Source organism: Herpailurus yagouaroundi, unplaced genomic scaffold (assembly GCF_014898765.1).
Source record: "Herpailurus yagouaroundi ecotype Mexico unplaced genomic scaffold, PumYag 254, whole genome shotgun sequence".
Classification (NCBI taxonomy): domain Eukaryota; kingdom Metazoa; phylum Chordata; class Mammalia; order Carnivora; family Felidae; genus Herpailurus; species Herpailurus yagouaroundi.
In genome coordinates this window covers 2,052,252-2,076,400 of record NW_024412471.1, presented here as the reverse complement: position 1 = coordinate 2,076,400, position 24,149 = coordinate 2,052,252, and the positions used below count along the sequence as shown (strand labels likewise).

The 24,149-nt window shown below is 43.0% G+C and overlaps 2 protein-coding genes across 4 annotated transcripts in view; both read right to left on the bottom strand.

The window, feature by feature from the left end:
* Positions 1 to 835: 835 nt before the first annotated feature.
* On the bottom strand, positions 836 to 9,420 carry ENSA (endosulfine alpha). Of its 2 annotated transcripts, XM_040461220.1 has the most exons (4): positions 9,219 to 9,409; positions 6,048 to 6,173; positions 4,595 to 4,761; positions 836 to 1,585 (listed from the first exon to the last, which is right to left on the bottom strand). In XM_040461220.1, exons 1-4 carry the CDS (start codon positions 9,273 to 9,275, stop codon positions 1,570 to 1,572), a joined length of 366 nt encoding a protein of 121 aa, XP_040317154.1. In that variant the 5' UTR covers positions 9,276 to 9,409; the 3' UTR covers positions 836 to 1,569. The 2 variants fall into 2 exon arrangements, with proteins under 2 accessions (XP_040317154.1, XP_040317155.1); XM_040461221.1 differs by lacking the exon at positions 6,048 to 6,173 and having other exon boundaries at positions 9,219 to 9,420.
* Positions 9,421 to 17,339: 7,919 nt separating this feature from the next.
* GOLPH3L (golgi phosphoprotein 3 like) overlaps positions 17,340 to 24,149 on the bottom strand; it is a 61,438-nt gene continuing 54,628 nt past the window's right edge. For both annotated transcript variants that reach the window (XM_040461219.1, XM_040461218.1), the window contains one exon: positions 17,340 to 19,737. In XM_040461219.1, coding sequence (XP_040317153.1) covers positions 19,310 to 19,737 — 428 coding nt within the window. In that variant the 3' untranslated portion in view covers positions 17,340 to 19,309. The remainder of the gene's footprint in view (positions 19,738 to 24,149) is intronic.

Below are 24,149 nucleotides of genomic sequence, written 5' to 3'. Positions count from 1 at the left end.
AGTTAGATACTGAGAATCACGTTCCTAGTCTAGTTTAAAATTACCCGTCCCCTTCAAGAAGATGGAGAGTTCGCTGGAATATCTATGTCTCCTGGACTTTATCTTCCTTGATGCATACTCATTTGAGAAGCCAATCACACTTGGGAAAATATCACAGTAAACTCTCCTACTCAAAGTTGGGCAAAATGCGCAAGTAGATTTCATCTACTGTATGTGAATGTTGGTGTGTGTCTCAGACAGACAGGTGAGTTTGTTTCTCCTTTGGTAATGTTTCTTTTCTAGGTTACATTCACAGGCAATTTTTAACTTCTTGCAGCGGCAGGATTCCAGTGATACTTGTGACAATGGTGAGGAAGTAAGTCACTCTGCCTCCTGCTGGCCACAAACAGAAAGGTTGAGCTTTTGGCTTATGACCAGAGGTCACATTTCTCCTTCACAGACTTAAGAACTTATGAAGGAATGGAAGACTAAAAGGGAAAAGGAAGAGTGGGCTTCCTTTTTTGCTTAGCCTATACTAAGCTCTAGGTGTTAATAAACTAGATCAGATTCCTTATTTTGTGAACCAAAACCCGAGGTTGACACATTTTCTACACTAGCTACACAAACAAAAGGGATGGACAGGAGTCCAGAAAAGCCCTGATCTATACGCCAATATCCCTGTTCCCTCTCCCTGAGTGATGGAAGCGGCAAGCCCAGTCACATCCTGTATTAAGGGCCCCTGTTCCTTAAAACTCAGGGCCCCATACCAGCTTCTCCCCTGAATGCTGTCTTCAGTTTCATTTTCTTCCCTTTCCCCAAACCCCAATAAAACACACCAACTGCTTCAGAATATTTCTGGGTTGTGTTTTTTTGTGGGTCGTCTTCTTTTTTTTTTTTTTTTTTATTTCAAATACTCAAAAAGTCCCCTGGGCTCTGTGGGGCTCCCCACGCTCATGGCCCCTTTCCCCACACTCACTGCCCTTTTCCCCACAGCAAATCTATTTCAAGGACAGCACTTTTTAAAATGAACAATTAACATTGGGTTCTCAGCTTGCTCTGCGGGACCAGAGGGGTTGTTTGCTTCTGTCATCTTTAGATGGACAGTTTCTTTTATCTGACCCCAGGTCCCCAGCCACATCCAAGCAAACAAGGCATTTTTCTACAGAGCTGAATCAGAACTCTTCATCTGGAATCTGCTCCACTCCTCCCCCTTACACCCATCCCACACCAGCCACATGGTTGGGAAGGAAGATAGTCAGGAATGTTTTTATCAACTCCAAGTCCTATTTCATATCCCCCACAAATTTCCCATCCCACCCTCTCACAACCCCCCCACCCCACCCCCCAGGATTTCACTGAGATTTCTCCCAACAATTATTTGGAAAAAAGGTAAAACAAAAAAGGTTCAGGGTCTTGGTGCTCAGCCCAAGGGGCTCCATGCGCTGGGACACCGACGGGCAGGGGCTTCTGCCTCTCCAGCCCGCGCCCGAGCCACCTCCTGACCCCTGGCTGCCAAAGCAGGGAGGGGCAGGAGCCAGCACAGGACCCAGGAGGGCAGCGTCTCAGGATCTGGCGGAGCCCCGGGCAGCATCATTCAACTTGGCCACTGCGGACGAACACAGAAGAAGAAAAAGAAAACACTGTCAAGTAATAAGGGAAAAAATTCGAAGTTCCATCCCAGTCCCTACCCCATGACTCTTCCACACTTAACAATCATTAGGCTACCTGGCTCATGCCTGAATCTGATCCACAGACAGCTGGGGAGGGAGGGGGGAAGGGAGAGAGAAGGAGAGAGAGGTAGAGAAGAGAGAAGAGAGAAGAGAAGGGGGCAGGCCGCGCCGGGGGAGGGGAGGGAAGGCGCGGGGAGGGAGGGAGAGGGAGAAGGGTGGTGGTGGTGGTGGGGAGGGAATTTCAGTTTTTTTCTATCCACAAAAAGTGTTCTTTACCTTTTTGGAGATACCCATGAAAGCAATACAGAAAATTCTTTAGACAAAGATCACAATAACTGGAGGTTTGCAGGGGCATAAGTTGCCTGGCTTAGAGCAGGCTTGGTTTCACAGGCATGGCCACAGTCAGCTGTACGCAGCAGCAGAGACTGACAGGGGGGCTAAGAGTGATGAGGTGGTGACAGCATGTAGTCCACGGCCAGACAACACACGTGTTGTTCTGAGTGGATTTAATAATCTAGGTTTAATCAAAGCAATTTGGATCTGGATTTGGGAATGACCCTTCTTTGCCATGGACGTGATGTATTTCATGCTGTGGAAATAGGTGGCAAATACAAAATGTAGCTTGTTTCTTTGTTTCTTATCCTTGAAGATGACCAGGTAGAGAAAGAGCAAGATCAACAGTTTTCTGATTTCCCTATTTTTTCTATTCCTTCCTAAAAACCAGACTTGTGACCTCAGTCTTGAAGATTCAAATGACCAATAGAGAAAGCAGCGGAGACAGAAAAGAAAAAAGTACAAAATTCGAGAAGATCGGAGATGAAGAAAACGTACAAAATTATATATATATTTATATATATAATAACATGACATATCTATGTACAACATGGCTGGGACAGTTGAGGAAACTATACAAGGATGTTCAGCATTTTCCCCTTCCCACAAGGACTTTAGACTAAGGAAGACACCATGAGGAATGAAGCAAGAAACACAAAAATTATATACAATTACAAGTGACAGTCAAGGAGTTTGGGGGCCAGGAAATCCAGGGATCCTGCTCTCTCCATTCCTTCCTCACCAACTCTCTCCTACCCCATCTGAGTGACTGCCTGAAAAGTGAATGGCTGGTCAGGAAAGGAGTATACACACCTGCCAATCACTCTGCATGTGCACCAGCAAGTTCATGGTCATTCTCCTGCTAAATCTTTTCTTTTTTTTAAGTCTTATTTAAGTACTCTCTACACCCCACATGGGGCTCGAACTCGTGCATGCTCTTCCGACTGAGCCAGCCAGGCACCACAGGCCATTCTCATCAACCCAAAGGTTTGATGTATTAGGATTTGTGAGGTGAGAGAGCAAGAGAGAATTACAGAATCTTGTCCTCTTAAACAGTTAGTTGTTGCCCTGGCCCTCTCTGTCATAACCAGCAGTAGGATTCAGGCCAAGCTAGTGATAAGCAGACTGAAGACGCTGGTCACCTGCACCCCTCTCCTCCATCTGCTCTTGAATCTCCACTGCTGCTTCTCATCCCACAAGAGCTGAGTTACTGAGCCCTAGGAAGGCAGAGATTTATCAGTGCTCCATTTCTCGCCCCCTGACCATCTTCCTCCACCAGCTTCCTCCATGGTGAATCATCTCCTAGGAACCTGCTGCTCCAGCCCCACCACAGTACCGAGGCCTGGAGGCTGGCTCAGTTTGCCCCTTTTTTTCTGGTCTCCTTAGCAGTATGCCTGGCATCTGATCACATCTGAAACGTGGGACTCTACATGTGCGTGACTAAGCACGTGTCCTCAGGCCTGCAGCCTGGCTCCCAGAGCAGCTTTTTAGCAGCAAAGGCCCAGACTGGGGGCCAGGAAAGTGGGTGGGGGTAGAGGCAAGAAGCTTCCATAGAAGCTAGCTTCTTAGAACTTTTCCCTTGGCCTTAAGTCCATGATACTTATGAGGCCCTCTTGCCTGAATTTATAATCCCCAAATCTCAACTTCCTCTCTCCCCATGTAGTCCTCTAATGGTTCCCCTTTGTAGGCTCACCCACAGGCCTTCCTCACTTAGTTTTACAATGAATAGCACAGACTTTTTTTCAGCTGGCAGTTACAGGATTTTAAAATTCTAACCCATCTTATCTATATTCAGCTCTTTTACAGATGAGGAAATAGAAATCCACAGAGGTTAAATGACCAAGGTTACATATCAGTTCTGCTGAGATGGAGTGCAACTAAAACCCAGATATCTTGACTCCAAAGCCAGTGTGAATCTTTCCACTATCTCATGATATTTTCGAAAGCAACATGCTGGAAGAGAGAGAGAAGGTGCCCATTTCATGTGAATGAAGTTCTCCAATCTTTACATTATTTAAGAGCCACGGCAACCTGTAAGAGACACTCACTGAGTAAGGGAGGTTAGGTGGGCACTGTAGTTTTAGGCAAGCAAATCAGTTTTTCTTTTTGAGGGTTCTCTAAACCTGACACAATGGAAACACAAAGCAATAGCAGCCTAAGGGAAAAAACGCTTAGAAGCACAGAAAACAGATCTCATTCAGTCTACCTTTCCCAGCTATGTCGAATTAGCTTCTAGATGGAAATCTACCATATTATTCCCAAGGCTTAGCCTAACCAATTTTGGGATATTCTCTTCCAAAAGGAGAAATCACATCTCCCCAGTTTCTCATACAAAAGAAAAAGAGCATTTGCAGCATTATCCAATCCTAGTCTCTTATTTCTGGGCCCCTACCTGGGCTACAGTGAGGGTGCGAAAATCTCAATTTAATCAAAGAAATGAACTCAGAGCCCCTTTTCAACCCACATCACCTTCTCAGCAGCCCCCAGGAGAATCACAGTCATTTCTGGCTAGCAAGCTGAGAAGATCTAACTAGGTGCTCATTTCATCCCTGCCTATGATATATTAAAGTCCAGTGGGTGAGGAAGGGGAGAGAAGGGGGGGCCCAGGTTACCCCGCAAGCTTGCTGGTGACGAGTGAGGACTTTCTCTGGGGCAGGTCCTGTGGGGTGGGGATGTGGTCACCAGTCACCAGATTCTTGTCCGGTCCTGCACTTGGCAGCTGCTTGTTCTTCATCTTGGCTTTGGCCATGTTGTAGTCTCCTGAGTCAAAGTACTTTTGCTAGGAGACAAGAGGGATGTTTAGGTGAGTGAGGAACTCTGGCCTTCCTCGAAAGCAAGGAGACCCACATCCATTATAAACTCTCATCAATGCTTAGATTTTTCCAGTCTTCCTTGATTAACCTCATTACACAAATAGTTTAGCATTAATTACATGTACTTATGTCTTGTCTCCAATGTGCTCTGACATTTCAGGTTGTAGGCAGTTTCCTAGCTACAGTAGACATTTTATGAGCAAAGAGATAACCCCTACATCCTTTATACACCCATCAATACAGGATGGTTCAACCAAATTACTGACTATTCATTAAGGCTTACTGAGGACCTATTAGTCTCCAATGGGCTTGGTCCTGGGGAAATTAACAAGACATACAGAAGTGTCAATCTGGAGCTATCCTAGCAATCAGCAGGAGATCAACCTCAAGCCTACAACCTCAAAATTAAAAATGATTCCCTCAGACCATGAATAGAAATGGTTTGTTCATGAGGATAATGTACTTTTCCTCTGACTCCCACTGCTCCCACACATGTTCCATGGCTATGACAGCCTGCCCACGCCTGCCTTGCCTGCAGCAAGGTAAACTGCAAATCAGCATCACATCATCATCTGTGCCTAAGACTCAATAACTAGGATTCTCCACATGGATCTGTTTCACCGTCTATTTCATCCACACCTGGGAACGCCCTTAGGCAGTTTACTGCCTTACAATCTCTCAATTAGCTTCAGGTACCTACGGGGACTGAGAAACCTGATTGGGAGCTAGATGGCTATGAAAGCAGACCCTCCCTTGGTGAGGACCACCACTCTGGATGGAAAAATAAGTCTCTTGAAAGAGCACAGTTAATGGCTGGTGCTAATTTCAAGGGTCTGAAGAAAGCTATTCATTTCAAGCTGAAGAAATCTATAGGACAGATGGTTTGATCTTTTTTTTGAAATCATGCACCCCAAAACTTAGCTCTAATCTTAAAAAGTGCAGTCCTAAAACTCCCACCATTTAAACAGGCAAATGCCTGGGGGAGTCAGCATTTCAGTTTCTAACATCCTTCCTTCCCCCAATCCTCCAATGCCTCCCACATCCAAATGTCTCAACATTAAGCCTTCATACCCTGTATGATACCATATTAGGGATTTACAATAATTTGCCTCGCTCTTTACAAGTTTTTAATTCCTCTCTACTACTGCCCAACAGCAGAACCTCTGGATAAACATTCACAAGAGGCTCTACAGATCTCATCCCTAAAGACCCTTTTGGCTCCAGTAAGAGGATAAGAGATTGGGTCCCATACCCCTTTCTGGAGTCTCTTCATGAGGAAGTCGGAGCCTCCAGGCTTTTGTCCTAGGCTTGGATATTTGGCCTTTAGCTTTGCCTCCTCAGCTCTCTCAGGGAGAATACCTTCTTTCTCCTGTGTGTCCTGGAGGAAACAAATGGGCCAATTAAATTAAAAATTGAGAAGCAAGGGCACCTGGGTGGCTCAGTCAGTTAAGTGGCTCAGGTCATGATCTCATGGTTTGTGAGTCTGAGCTCCGCACTGGGCTTTGCACTGATAGTTCGGGGCTCTGCCTGGGGATTCTCTCTGTCTTGTCTCTCTCTCTCTGTGTCCCTCTCCCACTCACACTATGTCTCTCTCAAAATAAACCTAAAAACAAAAAAAGTTTTTATTTTTAAGAGAGCATGTGAGTGAGTGTGTGCATGCCCCAGAGCAGGGGAGGGGCAGGAGAGAAAGGGAGACAGAGGATCCAAAGCGACTCTGCGCTGAGAGCAGAGGGCCTGATGCAGGGCTTGAACTCACGAATGGTGAGCCGACCTGAGCCCAAGTCAGACATTTAAACTACTGAGCCACCCAGGTGCCCCATAAATAAATAAACTTAAAAAAAAAATTGGGAAGCAACCCTTCTAATATCTAGAATTTTTTAATGTTTATTTATTTTTGAGAGAGACAGAGTGTGAGGGGGTTAGGGGCAGAGAGAGAGGGAGACACAGAATCCAAAGCAGCCTCCAGGCTCCGAGCTGTCAGCACAAAGCCTAACGCGGGGCTCGAACCCACAAACCATAAGAATGTGACCTGAAGTCATGGGACGCATAACCAACTGAGCAACCCAGGAGCCCCTAGTAACTTTATACTATCAACTTTTCCTGGAAATCTACCCTCTTGTGAATATACTGTCTCTACCCTGCTCCTAAACAAACCTAGACTTTTGTTCAAATCTTTAAAGCTCAAGATAACTGTATTGTGAGAAAACACACACACACACATACACACACACTCTGCTTCTCACACTATGCTTAAGGAACCACTTCAGTGACTTGGAGTTAAAAATAGTACCTAAACACAATTTTTCAATCAAGAGCAAACCATAGCTTATTCAGCAAAGGAGCTAGGAAAGAAAGAAAAGAGCTAACTAGGGCTTCTGGTGATCCAAGAGGAGTAGGAAACTTCCCTGGCTATCCCTAACACACAGTACAGGTCAAACAGGAAATCAAAGGGGATAATTCTGCTGAGATGTTCCCTTTTACCCCAAGTCTAAGGCAGTCATCTGATTTAAGCCTCTCTGAGCTATGTGGCCTTCTCCAAATGTCTCTACCTTAATAAAGGAACAACGTTGCTTCAACATTTCCATAAACCTTAGGTAGGAAGGTAACAGGTAAAGAGATAAAAATGACACTATTTTTAACCTCAAGAAAATTAAGACACAGGAGGTTCACTTGTATTTACCCACAGTTTTTGCCAAAAGGTCAACACCTTCCCCAGTGGGGCAAGTGATGGAAGTTTAGGGAACATGCCAAGAACTTGGAATTGGCTTGCAGGGGCTCTCACCGTAGTTATTACTCTCTTCTTGTTTTTGTGGGCCCCAATGCCCTTTTCTTTAGTGACTTTTTAAAGGGACCTAAAGCCGGGGTGCCTGGGTGGCTCAGTTGGTTAAACATTTGACTCTTGGTTTCTGCTCAGGTCATGATCTCATGGTTTGTGAGTTCAAGCCCTGAGTTGGGCTCTGCACTGACTAAGGAGCCTGCTTGGGATCCCCTCTCCCTCTTTCTCTCAAAATAAATAAATTAAAAAACATTTTTTAAAAAAGGACCTAAGGGGGTGCCTGGGTGGCTCAGTAGATTAAGCGTCCGACTTCGGCTCAGGTCATGATCTCGTGGTCCATGGGTTTGAGACCCGCGTGGGACTCTGTGCTGACAGCCTGGAGCCTGGGGCCTGCTTCGGATTCTGTGTCTCCCTCTCCTTCTGCCCCTCCCCACTCCTCTCAAAAAAATAAATGTTAAAAAAATTATTTAAAAAAGGACCTAGGGGCGCCTGGGTGGCTCAGTAGGTTAAGCGCCTGACTTCTGCTCAGGTCACGATCTTACGGTTAGTGGGTTCGAGCTCCGCATCAAGCTCTCTGCTGTCAGCACAGAGCCTGTTTCAGATCCTCTGTCCCTCCTATCTCTGCCTCTCCCCCGCTCACAAGTGCCTCCCCTGCGGGAGGGAGGAAGGAAGGAAGGGAGCGAGGAAGGGAGGGAGGGAGGAAGGGAGGGAGGAAGGAAGGAAGGGAGGGAGGGAGGAAGGGAGGAAAGACCTAAGAAAGAAAGGAAGAGAAAAGAAAGAAAGAAAAGACCTAAGGCAATTTGTGTCTCTTTTTAATGTAATTATATTTCTTTCCCTTGAAAATCTGGCAGATATATCAGGTGCCTTTCACAACGCCCTGAGCCCAGTACTAAATGTTGTAAGTCAAATACAAGCCCCAAGAAGAGGTTTATTTGGGGTGTTTTTATCACAGAATTGTGGGTGAACTAAGTCCCATTGCCTTGGAAGTCGGGGTCGTGGTGGAAATAGGGTGGAGTCTCTCTTGTCACGATTCCTTTCGTGTCTTTCCTAGGTTTAATCTCCATTATGCTTTATGGATCTCTAGTCCTCTTCAGTCCTGTTAGTTCCCAATTGAGGCTGGGGAACAGTGGGACCCCAACCGTCAAAATAGGTCTCTTGAGAAAGTTGCCGCCTTAAAGTAGCCATGATTAATAATTACTTCTCCCTTCGCCCAATGCTGGTCCTTCTTAATCGTCTCTACTTCCACCTGTATCCTTCTGATTGGGAACCCAGCCTAGCTGCTAGGCCTTTTACCCCCCTCTACCAATAACACACATCGCTTCTCAGGACCACCTGCCCCCTTTCATTCACCCAGTCTTTCCAAACACCCGCCCCGCACCCAAGCTTGGCCAATGATAGCACCTTTTCAATGTGTTGAGCAGTAGGCCTATTGGCCAATCAGAAAGAGTAAGGCACTGACTGACAACGGGCCCAACTAACCAGCCCCAGAGCTGCAAGCTGTGTTAAAGCTCACCCTGCGTGACGCAAGAAGTGGCCAACCCCTGCAGAGCCTGAGACCATGGCGACCAATCCGCACTGGTGGGAGACCGTCTCCCGCCCCATCACGGTCGCCCCCCAGCTCGCCGGCCCGCACCCCCTCCATTTCACCTGCTTCTCCTCGCCGGTCTCCTCCGCAGGGTTCTCCTCTTCTTGTTTCTGGGACATGGCGGGACCAGGACTGTGAAGTGTAGGGGGCCCGGGAAGTCAACCGGAGAAGGGAAGGGGGAGGGGAAACGGGGACAACCTGCGCTGCTTCTTCGGCTCCTGTCACTAGGGTTGCTCAGTCAAAATGGCGGCCCCTGCCTGTGACGTTATGGCCGCCCCTTCCTATGGGAGCCAATGGGAGTGAGGTAGATAGGGCAATGACGTAACGATCTGCCAATAGTCGCTGGCTAGAGGTGGGTTCTTTGAAGGCGACAGGCAAGCTGGAACACCAATGTGGACACAGAGTGAGCTCCGAGGACCAATTGGGAGCCCGTGGGGGTGTTAGCGGGCGGCGCAGCTAGCTTTGGCATTTTTGCTCCTTTGGTGGGACGAGATTTCTTTCTGTCTACGGCCCGGCACCCAGAAGGCTTTGCTGAGCTTCAAACTGGAGAGCGAAAAGATGGGAACCTTTCATTTTCAGATAAAGAGGATTAAGCTTTGTGCAGTGTTAGCAGAAAACTCTCAATCTTCAGAAAATAATTTGGAAGTCAGAGTATACCTTAAATTGGTACTCAACGCTGTTGCCATGTATGTACTTGGTGTTTGGAGCGGAGAGACTGGGACCCCAAACCAAGTTGTCTTGCACAGAAGGCTTTACGTTCCATGATTTAACACTTCTGTACAGTTTTTTACTTGTTCAGGGTCAGCCCATGGAGACTAAGTTCCTTGAAACGGAGACCACAGTTCTAGGTACATGGTAAACAGTAAATACAGTTAACACCAGTTAACGTATCCTGAGTCACAGTTCAACAGTATTTCTTGAGCGTCAGTGTGTAGATGGTAATATATTAGTTTTACGGCGGTACGTATAGAATAAGACAGTCTCTGCTCTTAGCTTAATGGACATGTGGGGAGGGGTTTCACAGTGTGCCAGGTGTACCCTCAGATTAAGTAGACACATCCTCCTGGAGTGTCAGTCCACATTTTTATATTAAAAACAAACATTAGTTTAATACTAATAACACTGCAAAATTCATACTAAAGTTTAATTTTCCAGGCAGCTTCTTGTGACAGCCTTGGGGCTATCTGTTCATTTTTTTGTATAATTAGGTGTACTTCTGGAAAAGTCTGAGAAGCACTATAATATGCAATTATACCAGGCAAAATCTGGTAAGCATTGAAATAAAAGTGTTAATAAAGTGTTATAGGGGTTCGTAGGAAGAGTCATATTCAGTTTAGATTCCCTACCACCTGTGACCAAGAAAAAAAAAGACTTCATGGGGTGGGGGGTGGCACTTGAAATAAGGGTTTTTTTTTGTTTTGTTTTTTATTCAAGTAAACTCTACATTCAACGTGAGACTCAACCAGCTTGTGACTGAATTAGCCAGGTCTCCCTGAGATAAGTTTTAAAGAACTCAGCAGTTTTCTGGGTAAAGGTGAAGGAAGGAAGGGTATTCCAGGTGATAGGTGCAACACAAAGGCTAGTAAAATAGAATCGAGTGCAGAACATGGAGGGCTTTGAATGCCAGGATAAGGCACTTGTGAATAATTTAGTAATCCATGAGAGAGACATTTAAGGTTTTTAGGCCAGAGAGTGGACAGATCAGAACTTCCCCTTTAGGAAGATTCATTTGGAGATAATGAATAAAAATAATTCAGAATTCCATGCAGAAAGACCCTAGAAGTGGCAGTCTAGCCAGGAGTGCACTACAATACTCTAGGTGGAAGAGAATTGGGATTTAAGCTAGAAATGTAGTTTATAGAAAACTGTGAACCTAATTGAGAAAGTCTGTGTCTATGAGATTCACAGCTGAGTGAATACAGGGAATGAGGCAGCCATGTGCTTCAGGGTAATATTTGCAGAAATAACTCAAGAAGAGAAGTCAATATGAGAATGGAATTGGAAACAGAAAATGAGGAGTTCAGCTTTGAGAACATTGACTTTTTAAGACAAATGGGCCATTTGGTGGAGTTATCCAGGCAATGAAGCCTTTGGATAAATGACCCGGGATCTCCAACATAGCTACCATTTTAGAGGTCTAGGAAATGTAGACCTAGAGTTTGGGAGAAAAGTAGAAGGTCACTATGAGCAAAACTTGGACTTCTTCATGTAAATGTAAGTAAAGTTGTGGAAGTAGATGAGATCACCTAAGGAGAATGAAAAAGAGTCCCAAGATGGAAAATTGGATAAAAGTTGGCAAGGGACACAGACACAAATGATCAGAGGGGTAAGGAGAAGAACCAGGAAAAAAGTGACAGAAGTTGAAGATGGAGGGGACAAAATTGCATGCAGTTAAAGAGTGAGGAAGTGATAGCAATATTCAACAGTAAAGCAGAGGAAGGAATTAGAATAATGAAAAGGAGGCAGAACTCTGTTTTCTTTTTGGGAAAACAGACACGATTCAAGCATGTTTTCAGAAAAGGGCAAGAGGCTAATTGAGAGAAACTAAAAAGGCAATTCGTTTTGTTTCAGTTTATTTATTTTTGAGAGAGAGACACACACACACAGAGCGTGAGTGGGGGAGGGGCAGAGAGAGAGAGTGAATCTGAAGCAGGCTCTGCACTGCCAGGGTAGAGCCTGATGCAGGGCTTGAACTGTGAGACCATGACCTGAGCCGAAGTCAGACACTTAATGAACTGAGCCACCCAGGTTCTGCTGTAATTATCCATTACAAAAATTTTTTTTTCAACGTTTTATTTATTTTTGGGACAGAGAGAGACAGAGCATGAACGGGGGAGGGGCAGAGAGAGAGGGAGACACAGAATCGGAAACAGGCTCCAGGCTCTGAGCCATCAGCCCAGAGCCCGACGCGGGGCTCGAACTCCCGGACCGCGAGATCGTGACCTGGCTGAAGTCGGACGCTTAACCGACTGCGCCACCCAGGCGCCCCCGTAATTATCCATTTTAAAGAGAAGATAAAGAATTAAAGTCTCAGGGGAGATCATTAGATCAAGAGGGAGAGAAACAGATGTGTTGAAGGGGAAATTGTACAGAGAGATTTTGAAGTAGTTAAACATTTAAGGAAGTCACGTTGAACATCCTTGCTTTTCTGCAGTCAATCTTTTGAGAATAAAAAGGATGGCAGGGTGGAATAGAGAATCTAGGAAAGGTGGGGGTAGAAACAGCACTATAGAAAATAGCAATGATTCCTAAAAGATCTAAGATTAGATAGGTATGGATTTGTAGTAGTCTTAATCACCATGGCTTTGTGACTTTGGTCAATAACTCCTGGCTGTCTTGATATGGAGAAAACAGCCAGCCTGTTAATAGGGACAAAGGACTGGTAAAGAAGGAACAGTGGAGGGAAGACAATGAGGAAGTCCATATTGGTTTGCCAGTTTGTTGAAATACCTGACCATAGCATCGAGGCTCTCTAGGAAGGACGGAATAGAAAGGCGATGGAGAACTGGGCATGACACAGAGGAAGCTCAGATTTGGTGGGGATGCTAAGAGGCAGAAGAGTAGGAGGTCATAGTGAGGGGAATTTGAGGGTGTATCTAGGAAGGTGGAGAAATTGCAGGTTACGACGAGCTCCAGCCTATAATTGTAATTGATGGTAGATATGCAGGGATATAAAGTCACTGACTTTGATGTAATTAAGCACACGTGAAGTCACAAATGTTGAAGTCTCAGAGCATAATGATAGGGAAGGGGGTTAGGACAGGGTGACTGTGACCCATAGTCATAGGTGGGAATGAGCTATACGTCTCCAACGTATGTATTTAAACACATAAGTCACCACATTGTGTGCCTTACATTGTGTAGAAAAGCTACAGTATTAGGTAAGTATGTATGACACCAAATGGGTTGTACTCATAAGTGTTTAAAAGATCATTTCTAGCTGAGCTGGGCAAGGAATGTTTCAGACAAGGCGGAACCTGAACCCAGACCCTAAGGATGAATAGGAAGGTTGGAGATTGGCAGAGGGTGGGGGAGGAAAGGAAGACAATTTAGAGGACAACCTTATCTTATAAAAGGTTAGAGGGTAACTGAAGACAATGGAAGAGGGAGAGGGAAACTATAGCAAGGGTAACAATTTCTTAGGGGGAGAGAGAGCCTGCTAGCCCAATCTGTATTTTTGAAAATCTCCCTAAGGACAGTCTATAAATAAGGCTAATCTAGGAACCTGTGTGGAAGCAGCAAACCATGAAGCTGTTCAGGTTGCCAGGGTCCTGAGGAGACTCGTAAGTCATAGTCAAGTGTTGGGGTTTCATGAGGACACAGGGGAACCTGATTTCAAGCAGGAAAATTGTACTGTTAGACGGGATTTGTAAAGACATAACTGGAGTAGCTGGGTGGAGAGTGGACTGGAGGAAAGGCGAGACCAGCTGGACATCTGCTTGTGGTAGGCCAGGTGAGACTTGAGGCCTGATCAAAGGCAGAAGCCATGTAAATGAAGGAGCCGAAGAGACAAATGATACCGGAGGTGGTGAATAAAGATGAGAGAACCAAGGATGAATCCCAGGTTCCTGAGTGAAGTGCCATTTACAGAGAAGCAAATCTAAGAAGAGGCAATTGGAGGGAAGAAAGTAAGGAGAGAAGAAGACCTGAACTTCTTACCTTTTGGGTTTTTTTTCTTGCTTATGTCTGTTTCAGGTCAGGACCTAAATATATTTACAGTATGGGATGGGATATCTGGGAATAACACTGTACAACTTGCCAATGCATAAGCTACTTTCTACAGAAGAATGGCCATAAAAACAAAAACAAAAACAAAAACAAAAAATGTGAGACTGCAGAAATATCTGGGTCTCTTTGCACCCTCTGATGGGCCAAATTGAGAATATTAGGAAATTAACCAAGCTCTATCATCTCCTTGCCTCCTTAACAAACTTATACTCTTAGAACTGGCCCGAAGTGTAGCCTGAGGACAGGAGCTAAGTGATCAAAATAATACAGTTAAAGATAAATTTCAAAAAAGGAAAAACATGTTGGGGCGCCTGGGAGGCTCAGTCTGTTAAGCATCTCTCCCCCTCCCTCCTCTGCCCCTCTCCTGCTTGTGCTCTCTCAAAGTGATAAACTTTAAAAAAAAAAAATTATCTTTTTCTCCCTCTGTCCCTCTCCCCCACCCGCTTGTATGCGCTCTAAAATTAAAAAAAAGAAAATTATGAGGAAAATCATAACTTACACAAATGATGGAATTAATGAGGTATTAAACTGGCTCAAAAGAGAATCTGAAGGGGCACCTGGGTGGCTCAGCTGGTTTAAGCGTCATGATCTCACAGTTCGTGAGTGTGAGCCCCACATCAGGCTCTGCACCGACAGCGTGGGGGCTGCTTGGGATTCTCTCTCTCTCTCCCTCGCTGGATCTCCCCTGCTCAGAGAGAAAGGAAAGAAAGGGAAGGAAGGAAGGAAGGAAGGAAGGAAGGAAGGAAGGAAGGAAGGAAGGAAGGAAGGAAGGAAAAGAGGAAGGAAGAGAGAAAGAAAGGAAAGAAAGAAGGAAGGAAAGAAGAAAGGAGAAAGAAGGTGAAAGGAGAAAGGAAAGAAAGGAGGAGAGAAAGAAAAAGGAAGGAAGAAAGGAAGGAAGGAAGGAAGAAAGGAAGAAAGGAAACAAAGAAAAGGAAAGGAAAAGAAAAGAAAAAAAAGAGGAAAAAAAAAAGAAACCCTTCTGAAGGGGTAAAAGTCCCTAGATTTCTGAGTTTCTAAGGTAAGTTCAGATAAAATTTGCTCTATACTTAGGGAGGTTCAAGTAAGTTGAGAAAAACAAAGTGGTGGACAGACTTGATATTCAGGGGGAAAAAACTACACAGAACATGTCTGTTTAAAGAGCTCTTTTGGAGTACTTGATCCCACCCCCCAAAGTTGAATCTACTTTTTTACAATTTGGAATATAAAGGAAACTGATGGCATTGAGTTGGACTGCTAGAAATAGGAGATTTCTGCCAGGAAGTGACCCTCACTTTGTCGGACTTGCATTCTGAGATAATTGTACTGCTTCCTGGGAGAGATAGCTCCCTTTCTCACTTAAAACACAGTCATCCATGTCTCTTCTCTTTCCATTAGAACTCACTGGGGAGAAAAGGCAGACAGACCAAAGTCTTGGAAAGAACTGGGGACACAGGAACAGAGATTCATGTACACATGTAATAGATAATAGGAAAATATTAAAAAAATAAGTTTTACCTAAGTTGTTTCAGCATTAAAACAATCTTTTTATTATTTAGAGTAAAACATTTTTAAACATCATATGAGTGAATATATGTCTACAGTTCTTTTAAGAACTGTGGAAAAGGGGAAGAACAAAATTTTTATCTTTTAATTAGAATCCTTTTTAGAGTTGTTAAAATTTGATGTCAGAAAACATATAATAAGAGAGTATTTAAAGTGTTATACAAAAACAAAAAACCCATTAGCCAGAAATTTTTTAAATTTTTTCTTTTTTTTAAGTTTATTTATTTTTGCAGAGACAGACAGACAAGAGCACGAGTGGGGGAGGACCAGAGAGAGAGGGAGACACAGAATCTGAAACAGGTGTCAGCACAGAGCCCGATGTGGGGCTCAAACTCACAGACAGCGAGATCATGACCTGAGCCAAAGGCAGGTGCTCAACCAACTGAGCCACCCAGGTGCCCCTTATTTGCTCACTTAAATGTGAGTTCTTGGGAGCCGAAATTGTGTCCTACACAACTTTTTATTGTCAGCACCTAGCAAGTGCCAGTTTTGGCACTTATAAGAGCCAAATTTGTAAGTACTCAATATTTTTGGGATGAACGAATTACAAGCAATAAAATATCAAGCAGTGTTCTCAAATTTTGACATGCAAGTTTTTGGAGACTGTGTTTATTCATTTTTTTAATGTTTATTCATTTTTTGAGAGAGACAGAGCATGAATGGAAAAGGGGCAGAGAGAGGAAGACACAGATTCAGAAGCAGGTTCCAGGCTCTGAGCTGCCAGCACAGAGCCCAACGCAGGGCTCGAACTCACGAACTGCGAGATCGTGACCTGAGCCAAAGTTGGAAGCTCAACCAACTGAGCCACCCAGTCGCCCCTGGAGACTGTGTTTAAAGTGCAACTTCCTAAGCCTCTAACCCCAGAGAATGATTTACTAGGAACTTACATTTTCGTAAGGTACCCCCCACCCCCACCCCACAAGGTGATTTCAGTGCAGTGCTCTTGGTACCATGTTTTGAGAAACACTGTATAAAGGATGACTTATGTGAACAATGTTTTGTTTGAAATAAAAAGAACAGGAAGTATAAACAATCCTAGTATATACATTTCTTATTGTTCCTTGTGCTATAGACATTATAAAGAAGGGAAGAACAATAAGCCTGTTATAAGCACAGTTTTCTTTTTGTAGAGGCCACTTTTAGGTAACAGGCTTGAACAATGGAAACTTGAGCAAGGCCAAAGGGTCCACAGCCTGACCAGTTGACTGAATACAGACAGGCCCATCAGGCGACCCATCTCAAAATATCCACAGGCTCTAACTAACCAATGGGCTACTCACAACCAGGCACAGGTACCAAAACAAGGGAAAATTCCATGGTCCCCATATCTCCTTACCTCCCCCACTTTAAAAACAGCCCCCACCCACTGCCTCCTGGCAGACAGTCTCTACTTTGCTCCCTAGTGGTATATTCAAGAAACTTCTATCCTGGCTCTTCTGCCTCAGGTGAATCCTTCCACAGCCTGCGCCCCAGGCTTCCACCTGATTGGGTCGCCCTACATTTGGGTGCCCCCATCTGATTGGGAGAGATGCCACACTTTCACATGTTGTTAACTCTGTTACAGTTAGGTAGGTTACCTGTGTTTCCAACTTTATACTTTCAGCTCTTAGGTAAGTTTCAGTGTCACTTGCAAGTAGATATGAATAGGGCAGAACATAATCCTTTTCTTGATGAAAAATGGTGTAATTGGGTAAATTATTTTGATTGAGATGGAGACACTATTCAGACTACAACATTAGCTGGTGTTCAGGTTAGCCTTGATGTATGCCCTGCCTATATACGTTACGATTCTATTTGTCTATCTCTAATATTCTATACAGGATGAAACAGGCTGGTCTCCTGGTATAAAGGGGGGAGTGTTACTGGCCTTGTGTGGAAAGTTCTTATTTCTAGTTAAAATAATTGAAGTTGTAAAACCAGAAAATCAATAATTATTTATTATACAGAAATGTGAAAACCCTATGCATTAAAGAAGGTGTTTTGCAGAGAATACTATACAGATTCAAACTGAAGACATTCTCATTGAGATACAACATAAAAATAAACACTGACCAAGTGTTGCAAGAAAGAACTCGACTTCTACCCCTCAATCAAGCTGACACTTTCCAGAACAAAACCTGGTTCAGAAAGGAAAACTAAGCCATGTAGAGATAACACATGGACTGCTTTTGTACTTTCAGAGTGCCAAACTGAAGCTCTACTCAGCTGCACGTTTAGAACTCATTTCATGCTAAAATTCGTATCTCTAGTCATATAAGCAATACCTGAAAGTGAAAAACAAAAACAATGATTATTGATTTGGGGAATTCCGTGGGGCTACGCAGGTTTGGGGGAGGAGATGAAAGTTACAATCATTCATTCGTTTCAGATCAGGAAGAGTTGATATCAGGTCTGGGTTGTCTGTATGAGCCCTTTGACAGCCTGCTTCTCTGTAATGGTCAAAAGCTGAGTATAGATCTCCATGTTGAGTGTAGAGATTAAATAAACAAATCTTAAAAAAATATTTGCATAGTAAATGCCTGAACTTAGCACAACTTGGTGCCTGTCCTCTTTATATTCCCAAATAGTAGACTTTATGTCAACATGCATTTCATACCAAATTGTCCATCAAAATAGTATTTTTCTTAATCTTCTCTTAGCATTCACTACTGAATTGAAAAAACTGAAAAGTTTTGAGAGATTTGGCTAGAAAGATGGTTATATTGAAACAAGACTAATGACTAGGAGGTTATCTATGGACTAAATACAGACAAAACTACTTCTAGAGCCTTTAAATACGGACAGAATCTATCAATTTATGAAGGAAGCCAAAAACAGGGAACAAGAAGATCTGGAGTTTAGATACACTGTCTGGACTCAGGATGCTGCTGTTAGGCAACTGAAATTTATAATTCCCTCAATTTGATCAGAGCAGAGACATATAGAGTAAATCTGGAGGAATCAGGACAATCATGAGCTAAAGGGTGGAAATTCTCATGCCACCTCCCTCCCTTATAAATTGGAATGCTGATTATATGAAGGACGTGGCTGAGAGACCCATTTTTTTCATTCAGACTTTTGCCCTGATGAACGAGGGAGTAGGATAATGCTGAGAGAGTACAGAACATATTTCTGATTCTAGGACTGTGAGAACCAGGTAAGCAAATTTGCAATATTCTCATTAGGTTAGAAAAGGAAAGCTGAAAAATCATTAGTGGGACATATAATCCCAGAGACCATCTGCTCCAAAAATTAGTTTTGTTTCTACTGCCCAGACAGTTATTTCAATAACTATAATCCTTAGTAGAGTCTGAGAGACAAAGACTGTGAAAACGTGTATTTAAGATAGAAAACAGGGCGTCTGGCTGGCTCAGTTGATAGAGCATACAACTCTTAGTCTCAGGGTAATGAGCTCAAGTCCCATATTGGATGTGGAGTCCACTTAAAAAAAAAAAGAGAGAAAACAAACCTTAGAAATCTTAATTAATGGTTTGCTCTACATCTCATTCACATTTTGTGGCTGGAGAACTCCAAATCCCACTTAGGTATTCCTGTTTATCCAAAAGCACACTGGATGGAAGCAAACCAGGAATGAGAGAAAGTGATAATTTTGTGTGTGTGTGTGTGTGTGTGTGTGTGTGTGTGTGTGTGTGTGTGTGTGTTCACCTAGTTTATTCACCTCTGCAGTGGAAATTTAGGGAGAAATAAAGTCTGCTTACAATGGTCAAGGTTTACAGAGAAGCCCTGAAGTTGGCTCTCCCCAAATCATAAGTCTGATTCAAGAGAAGGAAAAAAAAAATACAAACAAAAAACGATGAAAAACATCTCATCACACAAAACTCCGTGTGGTGTCTCTGACAGTCACGAGCCAGCAGGGGAAAAAGAAGAAACCCACCCACTGGCTTTAGGATTTATTGAAGGCTGCCAGCACAGCCCAGATCATCTCTGTGGCACTGTGCTTTGTCCCCTCCACTTCAGGGTCCAGTTCTACTAAGTCCTTGGCTCGATTCATTGCCACATCATACCTGTCATCTGTCAGAGAGGAGAAGACATTCTCTAGCACGTCAGAGGAGTGGGCCAGCACCAGGAGTGCTAGTGTTCGTTTGTCCATACGCTGGGGGTCATTCACCCACCGCTCTAGGACACTATCTTGAAGTTTTTTCACTAGTCGCTGTTTCTCTGTTGTATTGGTCACTGGATGAGTAGTCATGTCAAATAGGAGGAAATTCTGCTTCTCTGTGGTTAGAATACCCTTCTCTACTAGGTTCTTTGCAATTCGTTCTCTCACATTTCTCAGTTGGTACTGTAATTTGAAGGGGTTCCAGGTCTCACCTTTGGGAAAAAACAAATGGAAGACTTGAACAATACGCTAAGCCAACTAGACCTAACAAGACATCTGCAGAACATTCCACCCTAACAGCATAATACATACCCTTCTCAAGTACACGTGGCATACTCTACAGGATAGACCATTTGCTAGGCCATAAAATCAGCCTTAATAAAAGGACTGAAAACATACAAAGTATGCTATCCAACCACAATAGAATTAAACTAGAAATTAAATACAGGAGACAATTTGGGAAATTCAAAAATACGTGGAAATTAAACAACAAACTCCTAAATAACCAATGGGGTCAAAAAAATCACACTCAACTCTGAGTTGAATGAAAACTTATGCGATGTAGCTTAAACCAGTGCCAAGAGAGAAAGATATGACCCCAAAGGGTATGCTAGAAAAGATATTAAATAAATCAATAACCTAACTTCTACTTTAAAAAACTAGACAAAGTAGAACACAATAAACACGAAGGAAGCAGAAGAAAGGAAATAATAGAGATTAGAGAGGAGATAAATAGAAACAATGAAAACAATAGAGGAAATCATTAAAATCAAAGGTTGGTTCATTGAAAAGATCAACAAATTGACAAACCTAAAATGACAAAGAAAAAAGAGAGAAGAGTCAAATCACTAACATTAGGAATTAGAGAGGAAACATCACTACTGACCTTAAAGAAATAAAAATGGCAGGGGGTGCCTGGGTGGCTCAGTCGGTTCAGTATCCGACTCCATCTCAAGTCATGATCTCACAGTTCGTGAGTTGGAGCCTTGCTTCAGGATTCTTTCCCTCTTCCTCTCTCTCTCCCTCTGCCCCCTGTGGGATTCTCTCTCTCCCTCTGCCCCTCATGAGATGCTCTCTCTCTCTCCTCCTCTCTGCCCCCCCAAAAAAGTAAATAAAAAAAAATCAAATTGAGTTTCTATTCATTAGCAACAATCTGAAAATAAATTTTTTCTCAATTTTTGTAGTTGTTTTCTTATAATTATACTCATAATAGCATCAAAAAGAACAAAATAGTTAGGAGTATATTTAACAAAAGTAGTATAAGACTTACACATTGGAAATTACAAAATATTGTTGAAAGAAATATCTAAATAAATGGGAAGGCATCCATGTTCATGGATTAGAAAACCTGATATTATTATTGTTTTTAATTTTTATTTTATTTTTGAGAGAGAGACAGAGCACGAGTGGGGGAGGGCAGAGAGAGAGAGGGAGACACGGAATCTAAAGCAGGATCCAGGCTCTGGCTGTCAGCACAGAGCCCAATGCGGGGCTGGAACTTATAGGCTGCGAGATGATGACCTGAGCTGAAGTCGGACACTTAACCAACTGAGCCACCCAGGTACCCCAGAAAACTTAGTATTTTTAAGATAGCAATATTCCCCAAATTGATCTGCAGATACAATATAATTCCTATTAAAATCCTACCTTAGGGGCACCTGGGTGGCTCTGTCGGTTAAATGTTCAACTCTTGATTTCAGCTCAGGTCATGATCTCATGGTTCGTGAGTTTGAGCCCTGTGTTGGGCTCCACACTGACAGTGTAAAGCCTGCTTGGGATTCTCTCTCTCTCCCTCTCTAAACAAATAAACTTAAAGAAAAAAAAACAAAAAAGAAAAAAAAAACACTACTTTGCTTGATTGCCAAAACTGACAAGCTGATTCTATAATTCATACGGAAATGCAAAAGACCCAGCATGGCCAAAAAAATATTGAAAAGGAACAATAAAGTTGGAGGACTCACATTTCCTGATTTGAAAACTACTACAAAACTACAATAATCAGGGAGCCTATGTGGCTCAGTCGGTTAAGTATCTGACACTTGGTTTCACCTCAGGTCCTGAACTCATGTTTCATGAGTTCGAACCCTACATTGGCCTTCCTGCTGATGGTGTGGAGCCTGCTTGGGATTCTCTCTCTCCCTCTCTCTCTCTCTGCCTCTCCCCTGCTCACTCTCTGTCTCTCTTGAAATGAATAAATAAACTTAAAAAACCAAACACTACAATAATCAAGAGAGTGCATAGGGGTTGCCTGGGTGGCTCAGTTGGTTAAGCGTCTGACTTTGGCTCAGGTCATGATCTTGTGCTTTGTGATTTCAAGCCCTGCATCAGGTTCTCTGCTGTCAGTGCAGAGCCTGCTTTGGATCCTCTGTCCTCCTCTAGGTGCCCCTCCCCTACCTATTCTCTCTCTCTCTCAGAAATAAATATTAAAAAAAAACCAAAACAAAACAGTGAGAGAGAGAGAGAGAGAGAGAGAGAGAGAGAGAGAGAGAGAGAATAAGAATAGACATAGAGAGGGGCACCTGGGTGGCTCAATCACTTAAGCATCCAGCTCAGGTCATGATCTCATGGTTGGTGGGTTTGAGCCCCGTGTTGGGCTCTGTGCTGACAGCTCAGAGCCTGGAGCCTGCTTTGGGTTCTGTCTCTGTCTATCTGTCCCTCCCCTGCCTGTGCATGCACGCATCCCCTCTCTCTCTCTCTCTCTCTCTCTCTCTCTCTCTCTCTCTCTCATAAATAAATAAATAAATAAATAAATAAATAAATAAATAAATAGACCGACCTAGGGATCAAAAGAAGAACCCAGAAATAAACCCATATATTTATGGTCAAATGATTTTTATTTTTTTAAGTTTGAGAGAGAGAGAGAGAGAGAGAGAGAGAGAGAGAGCAAGCAAGCATGTGTGTGCAAGTGGGAGAAGGGCGGAGAGAGAAGGAGGCAGAGAATCCCAAGCAGGCTCCATACTCAGTGTGGAGCTGGATATGGGGCTCGAATCCACGAACTGTGAGACATGACCGGAGCTGAAGTGGGATGCTCAACTGACTGAGCCATGCAGGTGCCCCTGTATGGAAGAAAATTTTGCAAATCCTGTATATGATACGCGATTTGTATCTAGAATATATTTGAAAAGTACAACTCAGTGGCAAAAAAGGCAAACCCAGTTGAAAAATAGGCAAAAGATATGAAAAGACAATTCTCCAAAGAAGATATACAAATGGCCATAAATACATGAAGATGGTCAACATCATTAGTATTAGGAAAATCCCGATAAAAATCACAATATACCACTACATGCTCATTAGGATAGATAAAATAAAGAAGACAGAGAATAACAAGTATTGATGAGAATGTGGAAGAATAGAAACTTATACACTGGTGTGGAAATGTAAAATGGTGTAGCCACTTTGAAAAACTGGCCCCATTCCTGTCCTTAAGCAGTTTAAAATCTAGTATGGGGTGACCGTGGGGAGACAAAAAACATTTGAAGTGGGCCCTAATGGCAAACTGGACATAGAGATAAGGTTCTTTAAAATGTTAATCACTGAGGTATGACATCAGGGATGATGATAGAGTAAGAAGTGCCAGAAATCCATCTCTTCACCTAGACAACAATTATACTAGAGTCTATTTTTTTTAAGTTTATTTATTGTGAGAGAGTGTGCAAGAGCAGGGGAGGGGCAGAGGAAGAGGGAGGGAGAGAATCCCAAGCAGGCTCCACATAGTGCAGAGCCTGATGTGGGGTTTAAACTCATGAACATGAGATCATGACCCAAGCAGAAATCACACTTAACCAATTGAGCCACCCTGGTGCCCTACTAGAATCTATGTATGTATGATACATTCAAAGAAACGAAAGAAGTGGACATAATGTGTGCCTCAGAAAGCACAGATATCAACTTTACTAGACAAAGACTTGAAAACAATTGTCTTGAAGATGCTCAAAGAGCTAAGAGAATATATGGACATAGGGAAACAATATATGAACAAAATGAGAATATTAATGAAGAGATAAAAATTATTGAAAGGAACCAAAAAGAAAGTCTGGAGCTTAAATACAAGGGCTGAAATGAAAAACACCACGTGTATGGGTTCAAAAGCAGATTTAAGCAGGCAGAAAAAGAATGAACAAACCTGAATATAGGAAATGGAAATTATATAGTCTGGGGAACAGAAGGATGTTTAATGAGAAAAAGTAAACAGAGCCTAAGGGACCTCTGGTACACCATCAAATGGTCAAATATATGCATTGTGGGAGTCCCAGGAGGAGGAGAGACAGAAAAGGGGCAGAGAGACTATCTAAAGAAAATTATGAAAACTTTCTGACTATCTGAAAACTTTCCAAATTTGATGAAGGACATGAATTTATAAATTCAAGAAGCATAATGAACCCAATGTCAGATAAAACATCCATACTGAGACACATTATGATCAAATTGTTAAAAGCCAAACAAAAAGAATCTAAAAGCAGAAAGGAAAGAGAGAAGTGAGTCATCACATACAAGGGATCCTCAGTAAGATAACAGATTTCTCATCAAAAAATTTGAAGGCCAGAAGGCAGTGGGCCAATATATTCAAAGAGCTGAAAGAAAAGAAAAGAAAAGAAAAGAAAAGAAAAGAAAAGAAAAGAAA

Bases quoted from the DNA above. Each gene is read 5' to 3' on its own strand.
- ENSA (XM_040461220.1), bottom strand. From the start codon at position 9,275: ATGTCCCAGAAACAAGAAGAGGAGAACCCTGCGGAGGAGACCGGCGAG. The intron at 6,174-9,218 runs GTGAAATGGAGG...TGTTTCCTCCAG, and splicing joins AGACCGGCGAGGAGAAGCAG to GACACACAGGAGAAAGAAGG. The intron at 4,762-6,047 runs GTATGGGACCCA...CTTGTCTCCTAG, and splicing joins TGAAGAGACTCCAGAAAGGG to CAAAAGTACTTTGACTCAGG.